Below are 21855 nucleotides of genomic sequence, written 5' to 3' on the forward strand. Positions count from 1 at the left end.
AGCATTTAACAAGATATGCACAATTTCATTCCACGGTAAAATGCATTCCAGCTGGAGTAAACCTTTCCCTGTTGAGCACTCTGCCCACATGACGCACCCAGGCCCCGTAGACTTGAAACAACCCTTCAACGATGGGGACACAGAGGAACAAACAATAACGATTTGTTTTTTAGTTAAAGATACTAACTAGTTTGTTAAAAAGTTTATTTCTGTAATGTAAGGCAACAATCTCAAGTCAGCAAACCAGTGAAAAGAGAAGACAATCAATCATTCTTCCTACAGCTTCCTGAGTTAGCAGCTGGCTATGGCCCCTTCAGTGGTAACATCTTAGAAATGCTTATTTATGTCACCTAAACTGTGGAGACACATTCTTCATGCAGCGGTCATTCATCAGTCAGACACAATGTAAACTTTAAGCATTTCATCAAAATCACAATTCTTCACATTTTCACTGTGCAGTACTGGGCTACTTACATTTGTGTTAGACTTTGGAAAGACCCTTTTAGAAATGAGTTTTGAATGAACCAATAATTGGGGAAAAACCAGTTCTTTAACCTCAGAGGCCAATGACTGATCTGACAGTGTGCTGATGAACAGAGCCACGAATATTATCTAACTACTTAACCATTTCTGGCACTAAAACAATCTGCACAAATATTAACCATGCCCTGAGACAAGTGACTTGAAAACCCAAAGATAGTTTGCAAAGGAAAATAACCTAAAGGCCAGAAGAGAACCATGGTTATTACTGAAAGGTAATAACCTCCTTCCCAAAGAGAAAAGAACTGTTAACTAACGACGTCCTTCCTCAATACGGGATTTTGGTTTTTTTCCATATAATCTATCTCAGATTAACAACTGGGACAGAAAATAATGCCTGTATTTTGAAATCCATTGAGATATTACTGTTTCTAACCTTTTGTACACAACTCTGATTCTATACAAGCTATAAACACTGGAGACCTTAACTACCACCTGACAGATTCAGAAGTCACCTGGCTTGGCAACCAGGGCAGGAGCCAGGTTCTTGCAGCACGGAGACTAATACACGGCTTCAACAAGGCTGAGGATGCATGCACGTGCCGGCCGGCAGTGCTGGGCAGGGCGGGGGCGGTGTCAGGGTTCCGGGCATCATAGGGGCAGGAGAAGCTGTGACCGAGGAAGGCCACCACACATGGCACACCCGCGACTCCAGGGATTCCGGCCTGCAACGTGCACTTGGAGTGCTCTGTGCGGGAGCAGCAGAGGGACACTTGTTCACTTCCCTATAGCTTTTCTTTAAAGTGTCTTTTTGGCCGGTGCTTGATTAACTCAGAATCTGTCCAATTTCTTCAATTTCATAATGGAAAAAGGAAGGCCAGCCAGATTTACTGCTCATCTGAGCAAACCCCTGCAGGGCCACAGCCGAGCAGCTGCGTGAGGCCCTGCCGGAGACACCTCGGCAGCCGCGTGGCCACCTTCTAAATGAAAAGCACCTCGGAGTCCTGGGCCCCGAGTCCCAGGAAGGCCGGCTGTGCCGCACAGCTGCCGAGCAACTATTAGGACCAACTAAGACTCAGTGCGTCAATAAAATTACCCCTAAAGCACGAACCTTGGAGAACAGAAGGGAACATTTATAAAATGCCCAGCCTCTCCTCACCACGCTCTCTTCCCACCCCAGGAACTCCGTGCTCAGGGGACAGAATTAAGGACAAACCTTCTGAAGCAGAAGAGCCTCCGAAAACCCAGTGGGAAGTGCAGCCCCTCTCTACAGGGACAGGGTATCCCGGGCCTCAAGAGCAGCCTCAGACAAGCATCACAAAGATGGTTCTTGAGTCCCCGACTCGGCACAGCTCCCCACCTCGGGGCCAGGGCTATAGGGCGGATGTGCAGCACACTCGCGTAGCCGCCTAAGGAAGCAGAGCTCTTGGCACAGCCCAGCCCGGGCCCTGGAAGCCCGCTGCTCGTCCCCAGCCCTTGCTGGAACTGCCTTCTACACCCCGGGTTCCGGTGCAGGGGAGTCCTCACTCGGGGAACGGCGTCTGAGCTACTGTCCGCAGCTCCAACTGGAAGCGTCCTTTGTCTAGTCAACAGTGGGCTCACGGTACCTTCTACACCTTTCATGATTCTAAGGGGACAACTACTGAAGTGGTTTGTTGGCTTTTACCCTTAAGTTCTTAGAAAATGACTTGCATGTGTAGTGGTAGGACCCACATGTGCTTAAGTGCCAGAAAACCGGCGTTTTTCAAGCGTCACAAGGGCTATGCGTCACCACCCACAGCCCTACTGTTCCGGTGCTTGGCCCTGAAGAGTGTCAGTCCGCTAAGCTCTGAAAAATCACTGACTTACATCACATATACCCACGTGACGCAGGGAGAAACCACGTCACACGAGGTATCCCTCCAGGCATGTACTTCGAGCTTGTCCAGAAGATTAAAACACAAAGAGGCTGTAGGTGCACACCCAGGCTGAGGGAAATGTCCAGTCTGGGAACTTCTCTTTCAGAGCATCCAGCTGGGAGGATCTCTTATCTTCACCAGAAAGGTAATGGGCAGCAATGGCCACGGTGACCATTCCTTCAGGTCGTTCTTCCAAGACCTAGCAGAGAGAAGTAATGAGTGCTTCAGTTCTTTAAAGGCAGCAGCATCCCAGTTTTTACCACATACCACCTGGGAGCCTGACCATGACCGCAGCAGTCCTGGCCAATCCCCACCTGCACTTCTATCCAGAACTGCCACGCAGAAGCCTGGAGCCCATGTGAGTAGAACACGAAGTAGTCGCCGCCTTTACTTGTGACTGGGGTGCCGTTGCCAAGAGACCACTGAGAAAGCGTTGACCCTTCATGGGTGCGAATGTAGAATGACATGTGGCTTGGTCCTATAAGATAAAAAAAACAGTTAATCTTAAAAAAAAAAAAAAGCATCAGAAAAAGCAGTTAATTCACCACCAAACCAGACTATGAAGGACATGCCTTCCATCACTTTAAGGATTCTCAACTACAGACCTAATGGCTTGGACATTCCATAGTTGTCAACAAGGGTAAGTAATGAGGTATGTAACAAGGCACAGCAGAAAAGGCATACAATTTACAATGACAAAATCCGTCATTTAAACATACAAGAACCTAGCACTCACGAGGTCTTCAGAAATCCAGAGAATAAACTTCATCTAACCAAGAGGGAGCTTTAAAAACTACAGAAGAACAGATAGCGATGGTTCGTTTTAACCTATCCAGACATATTTGAAGGCAATATCCTGGTGAGGGGGAAAGACCAGTGTAGCCAGTTGGTCACATCCAACACCAAGAGGGAGCTGGGAAAGCTGGATAAGCAGACTTGGAGGCCACCAACCATGGACACAGATAGTAAGAGGTGACACAGTATGTGGTCTAAACAAAAATGCACTTTCCTAAAATGCCAGAAAATGTATTTTTAATTAAAGATGACAGATCACACAAAAAGGAATATAGCAAAGCACAAAATATTGGAACAAAGTTAAGACCAAGTGAATCAGTCATAGAAATAAATGTGAATAGACCTAACTCAACAACTAAAAGAAAAAAGACTTGGCTTAATCATATACTGCATTCAAGAAACACACTTAAAGAGTTTCAGAAAGGGTAAAAATAAAGGCGTGAACGAAAATATTTCTGGCTTATGGACACAGTTTTTAAAAAGACCTTTGATATAAGGAAAAAAAAAACCAAGACAAAAGCATTAAATGTAAAAAGGCACTTTTTAATACTAAAAGCTTTAATTCACAAGGACACAAAATTGTGAATTCTGTGCATCAAGTTACAGCAACTACTTGATGAAGCAAAATACAGGAGATGCAAGAAGATATCTATATATATAGAAGGACTACAAATAAGAAACTAATACCCCACTGTCAGTACAAAATATCAGTTGAACAAAAAACCAAAAAGTGATCAGTGAAGATTATATGGATATATACATCAAACTTGACAAGCGAGTTAACACAGAACATACCTTCTAAAGTAGACATGAAATACTCCAAAGATTAACTTATAAAAGAAATACGCATTTTATAAAACTGAAATATTACAAATAACACTGATCAGAATCCAGCAAAAAAAATAACCAAATAGCCTTCTACCTGAAAATTAAATGAATTAATAAAAGACTTCCAGGAGAAAAGGGAAATCTGAACAAAAATCACTTAAGTTTTTTGTAAACAATAAAAATAACGTTATCAGAAACTACTGGGTACATGTAAAAGCAGTGACACGAGGAAAACCCACAGTAATAAACATTTTTTTCAGTAAAAAGTACAACAAAGAGAAAAAACGAGGGAAATATTACAGATGAGCAAAAACCAGAAACCAAGAAAAGAGAAACTAGAAACAGACCTAACTGAATAAAAAATCTGCTAATTTTTAGAATTAACTACTACTAGGTAACTTCGTTAAGAAAGAGGTGGGGGTGGGGAGTTGAGAAAACAGAAGTATACAAAAAGAGTAAGAAAAACAGGAAAATGTTTAAAATCACATGTGACTACAAGCAGACCTCTATAGACTATTAAAATTGGAAACCCAAATGCAGTGGAGACTTTTCAAGGAAAAGTCAGATTACTAAAACTATTCAAGAGAAAGATAAATCTTAAGCAGACCAATTTCCCAAGAAAAGTTAAGAAACTACCCCCACACACACAAAAAAAAAAACCTCCCAGATGGTCTAAGAGAGGAATTTAAGCCAACTTTTCAACCAGTTCAGATGCTTCCTGAGCTGTTCCCAGGCACTGGAAATTAAGGAAAACTTAACCATTTTTATAATGTTTATACATTTATAATGTGTAACACATACCTAAATCTGATTAAAGAGTACAGTGTATCACTCGGGAGTATTAACACAAAATCTCTAAATTGTAGCAAGCAATCCAACATCACATGAAGAAAATAAGCTGTGACCTAGTGGAATAAACCATGTTCAAAGACCCAAGGAAGAAACCCTAGGATATAAATGCTTAAAGTCTTTTCCAAAATTAAAAACCATTCCTTATAAAAACATTCAAAGAAATGACCATTGATAAATACTTGCTTAGCAGGATACGAAATATACACCCTGGACCTAAGGCTAGATTCTCACACGTTGGGAAATACGAGAGACCTGTGTTCTAAGTAAAATAAGGACACTTGCTCACTCCGTCCACAGCTGCTCCACACCATGTAAGCAGTTTTTCAGCCACTTAGACCCATCCGTTACAGGGCCAGGAACTGGTAAAGAAGAAAGACTTTTTGCAGACGATACAGCATAGTCAACAAGCTATATGCTTGAGGTCTAAGGCTAAGAATGGTTGTTACGTATTTAAACAGTGGTTAACAAAAAAAATCTACAACGGGGACATGTGGCAAAGCCTAAAATACTTACTATCTGGCCATTTAAAGGTTGGCAATTTCTAGTATACCTACCTGGAGAATTCTAGAGGATGATTAACACAGAAACTAAAAGACTCAGTGAGTAGTCAAGATATAAAATTGACCTACAGAAGTCAGCTGCCTTTACACAAACAACATAACCAGTTAGAGAACATACGGTAGAGAAAACCCCAATTAGGACAGTCACAAAAACTAGATGAGGAAACATCTTTTAACACTTCTGAAAGACAAAGAAGTAGATCTGAACATGTGAAAAGACATTCCGAGTTCATGGATAGGGTAACACCACCACGTCAATTCTCCTTCATTTAAAAACTTATTATGATACTCCCCAAAACACCACTTGGTAATAAATTCTATGTCAGAGGTTAATACCTAAGTTCATATGGAAAAACAAAACATGCAAAAATAGCAAGGAAAACAATAAAAACTACAAAAGATTTTCACCTTCACAATCATTAAGCTACAAAGCTTCTATAATTAAAAATATGGCAACTGGTACACAGACCCACACATAAGCTGTCAAATAACTTTTTTTTCTGATTTCCTGACATTTATAATCACAAAACATAGGGCAGTAGATGTGCAACTTGCCTACCAGGACCCTGAATTTTACTGGAATTCTACAAATTGTACATAAAGGATAGAGGTTTGGATTTTTCTATGCTTCCTTTTTACAAGCTGCTGACTAAATAAAAATCAGAAATAATTATTGGCATGAACAAGAAAATGAGTTGGTGCAAAATAAGTTTTTTCCAATTAAATTTTAAAAGCCTAGAGAAAACAAAAGTATCCACCTTTGAAAGCATCAGCTAAGGCACTGAATTCTCGGCAAGGGCTTCATTTCACCGGTTAACTATGAAGTTTTAATACTTCTACCATCTTCTGTCTGTCCTCCAGCTTTCTTTGCATACTAGATATTCAGGTCCCTTCGGTGTTAACTATACCTTAGCACAATAAGTAATTTACATTTTACTGTAAATAAAATGGCAACAGTCATCAAAAAATATCTAAAAACAAGCTACTAGTGAGCAAGAAAGCTCAGTAAAAAGTGGGCAAAATCTGAGGTGTACACAATCTGATAATTTTGACAAAGATGCCAAAACAATTCAACAGGGTTTTTTTCCAACAGATACTGCTAGAACAACTGGATATCCATTTAAAAACAAAACAAAAAAACAAACCTTGGCCTCTACCTCACACCATACACAAAAATTACTTCAAGGTATATCACAGGCCTAAACATAACAGCTATGAAGCTTCTAGAAGGAAACATGAGAGTCTTATCTTTGCTGACCTCTGGGTAGGCAAGATTTTTTTTTTTAGAAAGGTCATATAAAGTATTTATCCTAAAGAAAAACCTGATAAATTGGAATTCACAAAAATTTAAAATTTGAACACATCAAATGACCCCTTTAAGAAAATGAATGGACATGGGGCACCTAGGTAGCACAGTAGGTTACGCATACGACTCGATTTCAGCTCAGGTCATGATCTCATAGCGTCGTGGGTTCGAGCCCCACATTGGGACTCTGCACTGGCAGCATGGAGCCTGCTTGGGATTATCTCCCCCTGTCCCTCTCCCACTCATGCTTGTCTCTGTGTCTCTCTCAAAATAAATAAACTTAAAAAAAAAAAGTGAATGGACAAGAACATCTAGATAAAATACATATCTGATAAAGGATTTTGATCTGAAACAAGCACTCCTGTAAGTCAATAAGCCTAGTTTTTAAAAGAGAAGAAAAAAATGAAGAAACAAAGCAAGATCCCTGAATGGCATGTTCCATGCCATTACTTACTATAAAAATACCAGGCCTACTACTAAATGCCCGCCAGAAATGGTACGATGGGAAAGAACAGCAAATACCGGACAGGATGTGGAACAACTGGAGTTCTCATACACGACTTGTGGGGAACAAAATACTAATACTCAAAAAAACATAGCTCAATCTCAAGAACAGACCCCCAAATACTACAAACTGGATGATTCCATTTCTATGAAGTTCAAGAATGGTACAAAGTGAACAGCAGCAGGAACTCTTCAGAGTGAACTTCCTGTGTGAGAGCTCTCCAGAGACACAGAACCAATCCTCCATATTAGCAAATCAAATCCCACAAAGTATAAAATGAATTAAATACTACAACCAGGCGGAATTTATTCCATGTATGCAAGATTGACCTGGCCTCTTAAAACCAGTTAATATAATCCATCACAGCAACAGGCTAATGAAGAATCACATGGTCTTATCAGCAAACAGAAGCATGTGACAAAATCCATTCACAGTCAAAGCTCTGCAAACTAAAAGGGGAATTTCTTCAACCTGATAAAGGGCTAACTAACATCATGGTAAAAATGTAGAAGCTTTCTCACTAAGATCAAGAACAGGGCAATGATTCCCACTTTACTATGCCTCTTAGCACTCTTTCGAAATATTAGAAGTCCTAGCTAATGCAGTAAGACAAGAAAAAGCAATAAAAGATAAAAGATTTGTAAAGGAAGAGATAAAACGTCTCTGTGGACGACATTATTATGTATGTAGAAAATCCCAAAGAATCTACCAAAAAAACCTCCTGGAACTAATAAACCATTATGTCAAAGTTGCAGTCTACATGTTTAATAGTATCAATTGTTCCTACACACTATCAGTGAAAAATCCTACTCACATTAGCATCCCCCAAAATTTAATACTTAGGGACAGATCTAACAAAAGTTGTATAGAATCTGTATGAGGAAACTACAAAATATAGTTCTGATGAAAGAAAATAAATGAGATATTCAATGTCACAGATAGGAAAAAATATTAAGATGTGATTTTTTTTTTTAAAGTGCTTATTTATTTTGAGATAGAGGGAAAACACGAGTGGGGGAGAGAGAATGAACAGCCCAAAGCCTGACTTGGGGCTCAAACCCACAAACTGTGAGATCATGACCTGAGCTGAAATCAAGACTAAGATGCTTAAGTGACTGAACCACCCAGGTGCCCCTAAGATGTCATTTTCCCCAACTTAATCTATAGATTTCAATGCGTTTCCATTTAAGAATCCCAGAAAGTTAGGGATGCCTGGGTGGCTCAGTCGGTGAAGCATCCGACTTCGGCTCAGGTCATGACCTCACAGTCTGTGAGTTCGAGCCCCGCGTCAGGCTCTGCACTGACAGCTCAGAGCCTGGAGCCTGCTTTGGATTCTGTGTCTCCCTCCCTCTCTTTTCCTCCCCTGCTCACAGTCTCTCTCTCCCTCTCAAAAACAAAGATTAAAAAGTTAAAAAAAAATAAAGAATCCCAGAAAGTTATACTGTGGATATGGACAAACTGATACATGGAAAGACAGAAGACAGTATACTGAAGAAGAATAAAGTCTGAGAGGATGGATACCACCCACCTTCAAGACCTGATCAAGACAGCATCCTGATGGCAAGAGACAAACACACACGTAAGAAGAACAGAATAGAAAGCCCAGAAACAGACCCATACAAATATAGTCAAGTGACTGCTGACAAAGAAACAGGTTATTCAGGATAGATGGACAGTCTTTCAACAGATGGTACTGGAGCACCAGTAATCCGCAGGGAAAGCAAAAAAAAAGAAAGAAAAAAAATAGACCTTACAACTTGCACATAAATTAATTCAGAATGTATCGATCACAGACCTAAATATACAACACGAAGCTAAACTTGTAGAAGATAACATCAGAGAAAATCCAAAGACCTTGGATTTGGCAATGACTTAGACACAACACCAAAATCGTGACCCACGAAAGGAAACCTGATTACGGTGGGACTTAATTATTAATTTAAAGCCTTACACTCTGTGAAAAACACTGTTAAGAGAATGAAAAGATAACCCAGACCGGGAGAAAATATTTGCAAACCATTATCTGACTTCTAACCACATACACAGAGAACTCTTAAACTTCAACAGGAAAAACCAAACAGTCCAATTAATAAACAGACACCTCACCGGAGGAGACACACAGGTGACAACCTACAAAAAAGCTGCTCATCATCACAGGTCATTAGGAAATTGCACATGGAAACAGTAAGATGCTACCACATCGCTGTGGGAAAGGCTAAAAAGTCCCCAACACCGCACCAGATGCTGGTGGCCATGCGGGATGGTGCAGCCGTACTGGAAGGGGCCGCAGTGTTTACAAAGGGAAATCTAGGCTAACCATACTATCTAGCAACTGCACCCCTCGGTTTTTTACCCCAGTGAATTCAGGGGCGTCTGGGTGGCTCAGTCTGTTACGTGTCCTACTTCGGCTCAGGTCATGATCTCGCCATTTGTGGGTTCGAGCCCCGCGTCAGGCTGTGTGCTGACAGCTCAGAGCCTGGAGCCTGCTTTCGATTCTGTGTCTCCCTCTCTCTCTGCCCCTCCCCTGCTTGCGCTCCCTCGTTCTTTCAAAAATAAACATTTAAGAAAAAACAACAAATGAGGCGAAAACCCTGCAATCAAGATGTTCTTCAGTAGGTGAACAGATATACTGTGGTACCTCCACAGCACCATCCAGCAGTAAAAAGAAACGCGCTACAAGACAGGAGGGCTCACACTGCTGCATGAAAGAGGGCGGCCTGAAAGGGGGGCAGACTGTATGACTGCAGCTGTGTGGTCATCTGGAAAAGGCAAAATAGTAGAAACAGTAACAAACATCAGTGGATACCGGAAGGGGCTGACCCGGGGTGCACAAGACTCTCAGGGCAGGGAATCTACTTTGTCGGATATGGGGGTACATGACATTACACATTGTTAAAACCCACACAGCGATGCAACACAATGAGCAAGCTGAACCTTAATATGAACCAGTGGCCGTAATTAGCACTCAGTACTGGCTCCTCAGGTTTGAGAAGTACCCTACGCTCTAACGCAAGGTGTTAAGAAGGGAGGTGGGGGAGGGGAGCTCTACTTTCTGCTCAATTTTTCTGTGAACCTAAAATCTGCTTTAAAAAAATAAAGTCTAGGGGCGCCTGGGTGGCTTAGTCGGTTAAGCGTCCACCTTTCACTTAGGTCATGGATCTCGTGGTTCGTGGGTTTGAGCCCCGCGTCGGGCTCTGTGCTGACTGCCAGCTCGGAGCCTGGAGCCTGTTTCAGAGTCTGTGACTCCCTCTCTCTCTGACCCTCCCCTGCTCACGCTGTCTCTGTCTCTGTCTCTGTCTCTCTCTCCTAGAAATAAATAAAACATTCAAAAAATTTAAAATAAATAAATAAAATAAAAAATAAAGTCTAATTTTCCTCAATAAATCATTATCAATCTGCTTCAAGTACTTTTAGAAACATGCCATTCTTCCTAAGGTGCGGTTATTATTATTTAAAGAAAAAGTACACATACTTATTAAGAATTTTAAAAAGAGGAGGAGAGAAGAAAAAACTGTCCCATGACTTACCTGTTGCTTCAAACGTCAGCTTAATAGAATCCCAGGGTGTCTGTTCTTTGGACACGAGTCTGAACTGAGCAGGATTTCCTGGAGAAACTTCTGGGGCAGGAAGATACCAGTTTTTCCTATTTGGAAAGGGAGCTTCAATATTTAGGATGCTTAATTAGTTGACAGCTATCTATAACTCATGTACATGGTCAAAATTTATCAGTCACATTTTGGGGTATGGAAATAAACTGGGGGCGCCAGAGTGGCTCAGTCAGTTAAGTGTCCGACTCTTGATTTCAGCTCAGGTCATGGTCTGGGGATCAGGCCCCACATCAGGATTCTCTCTGCTACTCCCCACTCTTGCTCTCTCTCAAGAGAAAGAAACTCTGATGGATAGAATAAACCATGCTATTACTCTAAAAGCCCAGGTTAAAACTTGCCCAAAATTAAGACCAAAGGATCCTAGGTGATCTTGACCCCACTACCCATCCTATTTCTTGTTATCCAACCCCTTACTGCCAAACCATAAAAACTTCCCAGAAATAAAAGTGTGAAATTAATACCTAACTGCTACAGACCAGCTGAGAGGGCCAGCCTTTCTAACTACTCTGGTCTCCAGAGGAAAGAATTTCCTAAACGTGGAAAGGCGACAGTAAGCTTTGGAGCGCTCTGTCTCACTAAAGGAGAACTTGGGCCGTGACAGGGAACACAGTGTACCTGGCACTTGACCTCTGTGTTCACCAGCTGCAGTGATGAAGTACTCGCTTGGTGACGGGACCTGAGAACTAACCCCCAACCAAAGCAGCAAAGGAGTGAGCCCACCTGATCAGAAAGTGCACCGGGAGGTACCACGGGAAGCCACAGAGGGGCGCGTTCTCCTCACAGTGAGCTCGGATGCTGTCGTTGATCTCTGGGATGTGAGGTGTTATGTGAGACATCCCAGTGTAATCAAACCCGTTGATCCAGATTCCAGAGTCCCGCTTGACTATGTTTCCGTCCAGGTCATGAAATGTTCTAGTCACATGCTGGGAAGAAGTGACTGATGAGAAGATGACTGACTACCTCAAACACCCCCCCACCCCCCCGCAGAGGAACAGACACAGGACATCTGCCCCAGCAAGAAGCGGCGTGGCTGCGGGGCCACGAGAGGCCCTCCCGCACTGCTGCGGGGGCGTGAGCTCGCAGGGCCACTTCAGGAAACTGCCTGGCGGCACCTCGACGTGCACACAGCCGTCGAGCCAGCAGTCCCACCGTGAAGGGGTACTCAGAGAACCTCCCGGAGGTACAAGAGCTTTGCTTTGGCGCTGCCTGTCTTAGCGAAAACTGCCAACACCCCGAACGCCCACCAACGGCACAACGGACACATAACGGGGGCATCACCCCCAGAAGTCGGCCACACCACAGTGACACAGCAGCGTGCAAGCTTCTCACATGCTGCTGGCAAACAAGCAAGTCACAAATGCATATTTGAGGTAGGGCCGTATCAGGAAGCTATTCACAAAGAGGCAGACGGTATCTTATGTAAGGATTCGTACATACGTGGTAAAGAAAAACAAGATAATAATTACTCCTGGACTTCAAGACCGAGAATGAGTACATCCCTGGGGGGTCAGGAGGGGGGAGAACTGGGAGGAAGGGCACTCAGGTTTTACGAGGTGCTGTTTAATGTTCTTTCTTTTGCACTTGACAATTGATACACAGATACAGTTTCATTATTTCTTACAAATATATATTTAAATTGCATTAAAACGTTTTTGAAGACCTATTTCAGAGTTAAAAGACATGGGCACTAAAACCGCATTTAGGGGCGCCTGAGTGGCTCAGTCGGTTAAGCATCTGACTCCGGCTCAGGTCATGAACTCACAGTCTGTGGGTTCGAGCCCCACGTTGGGCTCTGTGCTGACAGCTCAGAGCCTGGAGCCTGCTTCAGATTCTGTGTCTCCCTCTCTCTCTCTGCCTCTCCCCTGCTTGCTCTCTGTTTCTCAAAATAAAGACATTTAAAAAAAAAAAAAACCGCATTTAGATATAGGCCACAACCAAAAGCATCCCAAGATGAGAAGACGCGCGTGCGCACACAATATCTCCCTGTGACCTGAAGCTACCTCCCGCTGTCACCACTAGATGTCAGACTTGGGCCTAACGTTTCTACGAAGAGGCGCCAGGCTCCATCTAGAACAGCTTCATTAACCACAGAAACCAGCAGAAAGAATATCAAACTGGAAGAGAAAGCCCACTGCCAGGCTCGCGAACAGCTCCACCGGAACGCGGCCACCCTCGCTCGCTCAGGCACGTCTGCGGCCTCTGTGCTGTGCCGGCACACAGACCGCACGGCTGGCAGAGCCTGAAGTATTTATTACCTGGCCCCTTTCGGGAAAAGTCTGCCAACTTAAGAGAACCCCAAACAAATCAGGAGTTTTTAAAAATAAAAATGTAGCTTTTTCTAAATACAACTGATGTAATTATGCAAATTTAGGAAGTCACTGAAAGCACACTGAATCTAAAAACTAGCTGTTTGTCACTAAAGGTTTGGCAAATTGTAAAGTCACAGAAAGCGTGTGGCTGTGTCCTCCAGGACCATAAACAAATAGTCGGCCCTTTTCAGTATCTCCTCCCTGCTGTTTACATTCTAGTTTTGTTATTAACTTATTCAAGTCCCTGAATAATTACCTAGGTTATCATTTGGCTTTTTTTTTTTTCCTTTTTTTAATTTGTTTTTCAAAGTAAGCTTTATGCCCAGTGTGGGGCTTGAACTCTGACCCAGAGACCCAAGAGTCACTCACTCCTCAAGTGACCCTTGAAGCTGGCTTTTCTGTTTACCCTCGCACAACCTCTAGGAAAATGAGCAGAAACTTAGATTTTCCTCCTGCTTTACAGAGCCAACTCTAAAATGTCTGCAGAAAAACCTAAAATCTCAGACAGTCCTAAATCTCACAATTAGTCTCTAAGTTATTATACTTTCATTATGACCTATTACCTTACACCACCTGAGAGCACTTTTACTAGCACTTTAAATTAGCTTTTACTTTGCCAGTTGCGTTCAGAATTTTACTCAGCCCAGACATTTTTACCGTCTGCACTTCTAAAAGCTCCTCACCCAGGGCACATACTTGCTCTTGTTCTGGGCAGGTGCATCAGATCACCGCAACAGGGACAAAACAAGGGGACATTTCCAACTCAGTGTCTCGGGAGAAGGGTGTCTCGCTGATAGAAAGCCTCCTCGTGGCCCAGCCTGAACGGCCGAGGACAACTACGTAGGTCAGGAGCAGGGAAATCCGCTGGACTTGGCACTGAGCCAAGAAACTGCTCACCTGCAGAAACACCCTCTTCGGCTTCGGGCTGGCCGGATGCGAGCTGTACGGGAAGAACGCCCCACCGCAAACGAGGAGAAACGTAACGGCACACACCACAGTTAACACCAGCATGGTTCTTTTCGTGCTTCTGGCAAGGTAGATGAAGTTAATCTAAAACAGAGAACACAGAAACAGGAAAGTTACCATCAGCAGAGAGGTGCACTTAAGCTGCCCTCACTTCGGAAGGGGGGTTACTGGCCAATCGTCAGAAGTGCCCATGGGCACGTGCTAGCTCGCCGAGGCACCAACTGACAGGCTCAAGTTGGGGGGCGGGGGGCAGGGGTCTGCAGGGACCAGGGGTGGTGCCTTTGACGGGCAGCCAGCCAGGGAGGGAGTAAAGGAAACAGAGATGGGGTCTCAGTTCAGTTGGCAAAGACACCGGGATGGAGACCCCGCTCCAGTCAACCTGTGACCTTACTGTGTCTCTGACCTTGTCAGCACCCCTAGTTAACCCCTGCACGGTAGACTCCAACTACCTGCCAAACATCATGTCAGGTTTTTATGAAAGAACTGGAGGCAGGATTTTAAGCACAAGCCAGCCTATTTCAACAAAACTCAAGTTCCACTTCCAATACTTCTGTTATGTGCCAACAACACGTCCGCTTCATCTCAACCTGATGCACCTTTAAGACTCTCCCTGCCGGCCTGCACATAAGGGAAGCCTGCAGTGCAAAGTAACACCGTCTAAAATAGCAGATCTGAACTTGGGCAGGAAAGGCAAGCGGCTCGGTCTCAAGGTGAGCATCTAGAACACCCTATATATGCTTCTACGAGCTTGTCAATGGTAACGAGATCACTGAATAAAAATTGCAGGGGACACACACGTCTCACAGAAGACGTCCACAGATCCCTCAGGGGTTCGGGAGGCGCCGCACTGACCCAACCCCTGCTCCCCCTTACACTCACCCTCTAGGCCTGGCAAGTAAAGGAGTGAAGAACATGATGCAGAAACTCAGGCAACCCTCCATAACCAGCCATAAACCCCACTATGTAAAATCAGAGGATTCTGCCCACAGCGCAGCAGTGTTCCATCCGGGGTGACGTCGAGCAAGACAACGCTGGTCTTAGGACAAAGACCCGACGTTTCCAGGCTGCGAGCACAGAAACGAGACCGCACCCAAGGAGCTAGGGGGGTGAGTTTGCGAAACCCGATCTGGGACCCTGTCTCAAGTACCTGCCAGGTCAGGGCGCAGAGTCTCTCGGACAAAATACACCCTGCCCGTCACGACGCGTGGTGCCTGCTCCGCCCTGCTCCTACCCAAAGCTGTCCTCCAGCCCCATGGAGGCTCAGCCTCCACATCCACCTTCTCTCTTCTCCAAACCGTGACGCTCATCTGCCCTGTCCTTGCATTTTCTGGAAGAGGTTTGCTAATGGGGGCGAGTGAAATGCAGTCCTAGAGCGGAGGAGGAGGATGGCCTACGTGACGATGTGTCTGGATTCCACTATCTTAAATTTCACTTTTATTCCTGCCTTAAATGTCACGTCCATCACCCAAGGTTCCGAAATGGGTGCAAAATAAAATGAAGAGAAGCACGAGAAGGGTCTGTGCGGCGTCTGCGTGTGCTGGCTGTCTTGCTCCCCGAGAGGGTCCCAATGTCACCCAGGACAGCTGGGGACACCTGCTGCCCCCCCCCACCAGACAGAAGAGTGCCCGCTTCCTGACAAGTATACTTCTAAACCTCCAAGGACTGAAAGGAAAGCTTTCTGAAACCCGCATTCCGGTTCAGTTCACGGTCGGAGGAGCGCGGGCCAGCTCTGTCCTCAGCCGCCCTGACGCCGCTACACGTAAACACGCAATCACGGACAGACTGACGCCCCCAGAGTCAAAGAGCCGCCCCACCACTTCGCGCTATGATGAAAACTAAATGAGGTTTCCGAATGTTCCAACAGGCGTTCTCCTAAAGCTTTCCTAGTAAACTAGAATCTAGCAGGGAATATACTGTCATCTTCTTTCTCCAAGATTTCCTTACTTTGCAGTCATTTTCAGTTTCCACAGTGAAGGTTTCAGGGTTTAGTCTGTCCAGTTCCACGTGGGACAGAACTGAAATGCCCCACATTCTGATCATCTCCTATGAGCCTTCATCCACTGGCCCTGATTTACACACACTGGAGACCCAGTTTCTGACTGAGCGGATTCTGGACCAGAACCTAATCTGCATATGACAAAACCCCACCAACTCCGTTAACCCTCACAGTAGCAAAACCATCTACTAACAGGTACAGAGAATTTAAAGGCTTAAAAATAAAATCAAAGGATATAAACCCTGAAGACAACAAAGAACAGTTTAGGATTTTCCATCCACCCACCCCTGAAAATGCCAGTAAGGACTTAATGACTGTATTACAGGCAAAATGGCTGGAATGCCCACACTTATTTTAGCTGAGCGCACGCAACAGTGTGCATAAGAACCGCTCTCCAGGGCTACAAACACAGGTGTGCGCACAGCTATTTACTGCCAGTTAAAGGACTTCCATGGACAGTGCGGGCCACACAACGTGGTGTTCTTACCTGCTCTCTCTCAATCCTGACCTCCATGAGATGCGCTTTTCTGAATCAATGTGAAAAGGCTCACCATCATCTCCATGGAGGAAAGCACTATAACGAAGTCACAACTACTCTTTCTATTTAGCCCCAAGCTGCAAATCCTGCAGTGTGCTTGTGGGTGTTCCAGAATTACTTCCTATTATTCACATTTCCAACAGAAAGAGCCACAACCCAGACACCAGTCTCTGCCAGAGGGGCCAGACCGGAGTCCTGGAGAGTACGGATGCCACGCTGAGGGCAGAGCTGGCCCGGAGCCCGCTCTAACACAGGGCGGTCCACATGGGGTCTGCCGGCTCTCCCTGCAACGGCAGAACGCTGACAGCAGAGTGACGAAGCCTGTGACACCGAAGCATACGAGGCCACCACCCGAGGAGACAGACTCTGAGGCACTAGCAGCTGGGTGGCTAAGCAGCCAGTTGAGTGGGGGTTGAATGGAAAGAGCATCATCAGAACCAATCTCCCTCTACCAGCTCTAAGAGCACTAATAAAACCACCATGTATGTATTAACCTTTGCCTCTAATTAGGAATCATTCTAAAAATCCACCACCAACCAATCTCTACCAGTTCTCACTCGGCATGCGTTCTACAAATTCACGTTCAGGTGGCTGGAAGGCCAGAGGACTTGGGAGGACCAGGACACAAAAATAAAACCCCATGTCCCATCTTCTTACTACACTGAACCCACATTCTGCACATGACTGTTTCTTTTGCTTAAGTGTTTCTAAGTATAAGCAACACTATTTCACACAATCGACTGTGTATAAACTCATCACATATTCATATAAAAACGAAAGGAAGAAATATTTTAAAATGTCTTTTCCTTACAAAATAGGAAGACAGGATCATCGTACAACCAGCCAAAATGGAAGCCAGCACAACGTCAGGTGGGATTTCCGTACCACTCCTCCCGAGGATGGGGGTAAACATCTCGAATACCGCCCAGATGAGGTACAGTGCGTAAAGATAAGGAATAAACATCCCCAAGAAGTACAAGGCAATAAACTTTCCTTGGGCACCTAGGGAAAAAGAGGAAGAAAGCACACATCCCTGAAATTCTACAGTGAGACAAAGACTTGCACAGTACCGGTGGACCTAACGGAGAACATTTCACTCAGGGACATTAAAATACAAGAAAGAATGAAATGAAACATGTAGGTAATACATTAGCATGCACTCATAAATGTGAGAATGGGATGGGGTAATAAGGTAGAAAATAAAAATCTATGTGATCGGAAATTTAAAAAAAAGAAAAACAGCAACAACCTTGAAAGCCTCCCCCAAAGACCAAAAAAAGAAACAATTCCCGCAAGTCTTGTCTTATTCATATTACGGTACTTTCCCATTTGCATAAACACCCCATATGCCGTACCATGCTGCTTAAAGTCCTTGTGCATGCAAAGCCTGGTGAGCAAGGGAAACGCCACCCAGACAGCACTAATAAACGCCGAGCAAAGTCCTTGATACGTGAGCGCCGTAAGGGAAACACAATGCACAAACAGCGAGATGTCGAAGAATACTTCTCCCAGATACCGGTCGCTGGCATTCTGAAAGAAAGAGAAATATACCAGTGATCTCATCCATGGGCCATTCATAAAGATCTTCTATTGTGATAAAATGTCCATCAATCAGATGACTTACATTTTGTTTTAAACAGTGTCTTAACTTTAAACACTCACTACTTCTTGTCATAACATACGAATTTAAATTGCTGCACAGGAAAGAGGCATTTAGGTAAATGAGGTAAAAACATCATTACTTGTGGGCCGCCTGGGTGGCTTAGTTGGTTAGGCTTCCAACTTTTGGTTTCAGCTCAGGTCATGATCTCACGGTTCATGGGTTCGAGCCCCACATCAGGCTCTCTGTTGTCAGCGTGGAACCTGCTTTGGATCCTTTGCCCCCTTCTCCCTCTCCCTCCCTCTCTCTCAAAAATAAACAAACACTTAAAAATAAAACAAAACAAAACATCGTTACTTGTATGCAATCTGTGCTTTTCTTCCACTGGGCTAAAAACCTTTGGAAATTTCCTAAAATGGAAGAAACGGCTCTCCTAAAAAATTCACCCCTGTAAGCTTTTCTATTTACACACCTTCCAAAGGTGAGAAATGACTTGTGAAGAACAGCACCACCGGCAACACGCCTAGAGAACTGCGGGCCCTTCAGGGACCTGGCCATCTGGGGTTTGGCTGAGCTCCCGGGTCTCTTCCTCCTCTACCTGGTCTTGTGGTGCAGCTCGGCCCCCACCCTGATTTCTGGGGGCCTTCACGTTCAGAAATTTCATTGTATATCTGGGCTTTGAAGTCTGAGGAGGCCCGAGCGGCACCCCGAGCTCCTCAGAAGGAAGCTGCCATTCACCTCTCTCAGCGTCTGCACCAGAGATTCCATTAACATAACCATGGAAGTTATCATTTCAGTGCAAAAATCCCAAAATGGAATAACCCAAGGCACGTGGGTTACTTCGAGAGCTCAAAACAGCTCAGTCACGTGTTTTCGAAAGATGCTCAAGTTCCTTTGACAAACCCGCTCGGAAACGAAAGGCTATCGCTGCTACACACTTAGACGTACAAAGCCCTGTGCAGAGGCACCATCTTTCTGCTGCAGCCGAGTACCGCCCACAGAATGTAACTGTACCCAAAGATCAGAGACGTCCCTCACGTCCATCTCCCCCTCCCACCTCTGATCCCTGCCCCCCTGCCCGCTGCCGTCAATCTCTGCACTGTCACAGCCGCAGGCGCCCTCCCTGAGATCCTGCTTAGGAAACGTTCCTGGCAGCCTCACTGATCTTCAGCTTCACGTGGGCCCGCTTTCCAAACAGTTACTGGGCCACCACTTCGTCTTCAGCACACTGAACTTACTGATTGTGACTGTGTCCCATATGCATCCTGGGCGCTCCCACCTGACCACCATCTGCCACGCTTCCGCTCCTGCTCCGACACCCAGTTCCCACATCACCACCTCGTTCGCAAAGCCTTCCTGACCTCCACGAACTGACTCGTCCGTCCCGGCCCCGTACGGCTACAGCCCAACAGGCCATTCTTTCACCTCATCCCAAGGTACCGCGACCACGGGTCTCCCCCGCTCCCCAAATCAAACCGTGAGCTCCTCCAAGAAAGAGACCCGTCCTTATGAATCTCTTCCCACGAGGCCATCGCGCACGGCCAGGCCCACCGGGCTGCTCGGAGAATATCTGTGAAATAAACACATTTTCTTTTCCATTGTGCTTTCAGCCCCAAGGTTCATGATCAGACAACTGAAATTAGTCAAAGTAAATGGAACTTTACTCATAAGCATTTCTGTCTCCGGCCCCCTTGCCACGTTAACAACGACCCCCACACGCAGGTAAAACACCACTGCACTAAGAATAAGCATGTGAACTTGAGCTCCACAGCACAATCCTCTTGGACACAAAAGCCACTAAGACACAAGTGTTAGTTCATCCATACAAATGGCCAGCTTCAAAGGGCCTCTCTTGAAGGTCGGCATGGAAGGCGTCCTCAGACCACAGCCTAACGTCAACTGAAACGGACAGCAAGGTTCATCCACGGTCTAGCACCAAAGACGTCTTTGTGGAGAGACACCGGAGTGTCCTGTTCTGCGTCTGTGCTCTAATCCTGGCAGGGCGAACTGAAAACACCAGTGCACACTGGCAGTCTGGAGAACATACATGGGAGCTGATAGATTTTTCCCTTTAAGTCCCTCAGAAAATCTTCAGAAACCACGGGTCACTCCCCCACTGTAATTCACGGAGTCCTGTTAACAGCTGAAACCATAACAATGTGGCCATATAATCATTCTGGAACCCTATCACCCTTCCCTCTTTTTTCCTTCGGAGGTGACCCCCGCCCAGCACATCTGCATGCTGTCAGAATCTGCATTAACACACGGGCTAAAAGAAAAAACAAAGTGAAGGAAATGGAAGAGAAACTCCAAGTGCAGCCTCAGGGCCACATGCTTCCTGCGTGTCGTCGGCGCCACGCGTCCGAGCACAGGCCCTGTGCTCCCTCATGGCCCAACAGAGGACGGAGCTGCTCACACGAGGAACGGGCGAGCCCAGGGAGGGCTGTGGGACCCAAGCGCACAGGGACACATTGAAGCAGATTCGGCCTCCCTGTCAACACCACCCAAATACCCTGCAGCTTGGTAACGGCACCGGAAGCCCACAACAAAACCCTCCGAAGCGGCAGCCTTCCAGAACCAACACAGCTCGGGGAGCCAGTTTCCTAATCACGCCAAACAATTTCTGACAGCTCCACAGGCCAAATACATGAAGCCCCCTGGAGTCTGTCTCCAATCCCTGACGGCAGCAAAAAGAAATCAATGAACATGCCTAACACTTACCATGTAGTAAAATCGTTTTGCGAGGGTGTGGATGAGGATGATTTTGGCTGCGGCTACAGTTCCGTACAGACAGACGGACACGTAGAAGTGGTTATACCACGAGAGGGACCGTCCGATGAGAGAGATGAACACGGCTATGATGAGAACGGTGACCAGGCTGGTGAACCAGCTCACCAGAGTGATGCCGAGCCCGCAGAGGAAGTCCTTCGTGTAGGTACCAGCTGGACACAGGACACAGAGGGGGTGTCACCACCTTTACCAAATCAATCTCAGAGCAGTCAGTAGAGTTAAAAGGGCAAACATCAAAACAAAACAAAGAACCCAGCACTGTAACTGGAAAGTAATAGAAAGTACTGGAAGGTACTGAAATGCCCTGGGGGTGATGTGTTTTAAAAGCCTGAACAGGGAAGGTTACTGACGATTAACATCCAAGTAACGTTTACAGAGAGTCTGGGCACTAAGGACCTGGAGACAGAGGTCGTCAGGAGCAGCTCGGACACACTCCTGAGCAGGAGAGCAGGGCGCTTTCATCTTCGTCAGCTTTGTGATGCTCCGTGTATGGAAACAGCAGCTGGAAAGGAAGGCCAAGTTCCCCACGAAGCCTGCTGGGAAGCTAACGCCGGAGCAACAGGGGTACCCGGCCACGTAACCGGGGTAAGGCGCGGCTGCATGGCTTATCTCGTTACAGCCTAGACCCACTGCGACAATGAAACGTTCCAAGCAGAAGGAAACTAATTTAAGCAGGAGCACTAGAGTCAGACTTCACAACAGTGCACTCACGCCCCGTGTGAGGTGTGGACAAGACTTTTTAATGAGAGCTTTCGCTCACAGTCCATGTGTACGAACCACTTTGCAACAGCTCCTCTGTGGTGCTTCTGTGCATTAAGTACATA

The 21855-nt window shown here is 45.4% G+C and overlaps 1 protein-coding gene across 1 annotated transcript in view; it reads right to left on the minus strand.

Annotated features, from left to right (window-relative positions):
* Positions 1 to 908: 908 nt before the first annotated feature.
* ERMP1 (endoplasmic reticulum metallopeptidase 1) overlaps positions 909 to 21855 on the minus strand; it is a 42327-nt gene continuing 21380 nt past the window's right edge. Inside the window, exons 8-15 of the mRNA XM_039230802.1 lie at positions 20963 to 21183; positions 17997 to 18171; positions 17453 to 17643; positions 14039 to 14191; positions 11553 to 11755; positions 10752 to 10867; positions 2693 to 2856; positions 909 to 2577 (exon numbers count right to left, since the gene is read on the minus strand). Coding sequence (XP_039086733.1) covers positions 2413 to 2577; positions 2693 to 2856; positions 10752 to 10867; positions 11553 to 11755; positions 14039 to 14191; positions 17453 to 17643; positions 17997 to 18171; positions 20963 to 21183 — 1388 coding nt within the window. The 3' untranslated portion in view covers positions 909 to 2412. The remainder of the gene's footprint in view (positions 2578 to 2692; positions 2857 to 10751; positions 10868 to 11552; positions 11756 to 14038; positions 14192 to 17452; positions 17644 to 17996; positions 18172 to 20962; positions 21184 to 21855) is intronic.

Source organism: Hyaena hyaena, unplaced genomic scaffold (assembly GCF_003009895.1).
Source record: "Hyaena hyaena isolate Hyena2069 unplaced genomic scaffold, ASM300989v1 scaffold_51, whole genome shotgun sequence".
In the NCBI taxonomy this organism is placed as follows: domain Eukaryota; kingdom Metazoa; phylum Chordata; class Mammalia; order Carnivora; family Hyaenidae; genus Hyaena; species Hyaena hyaena.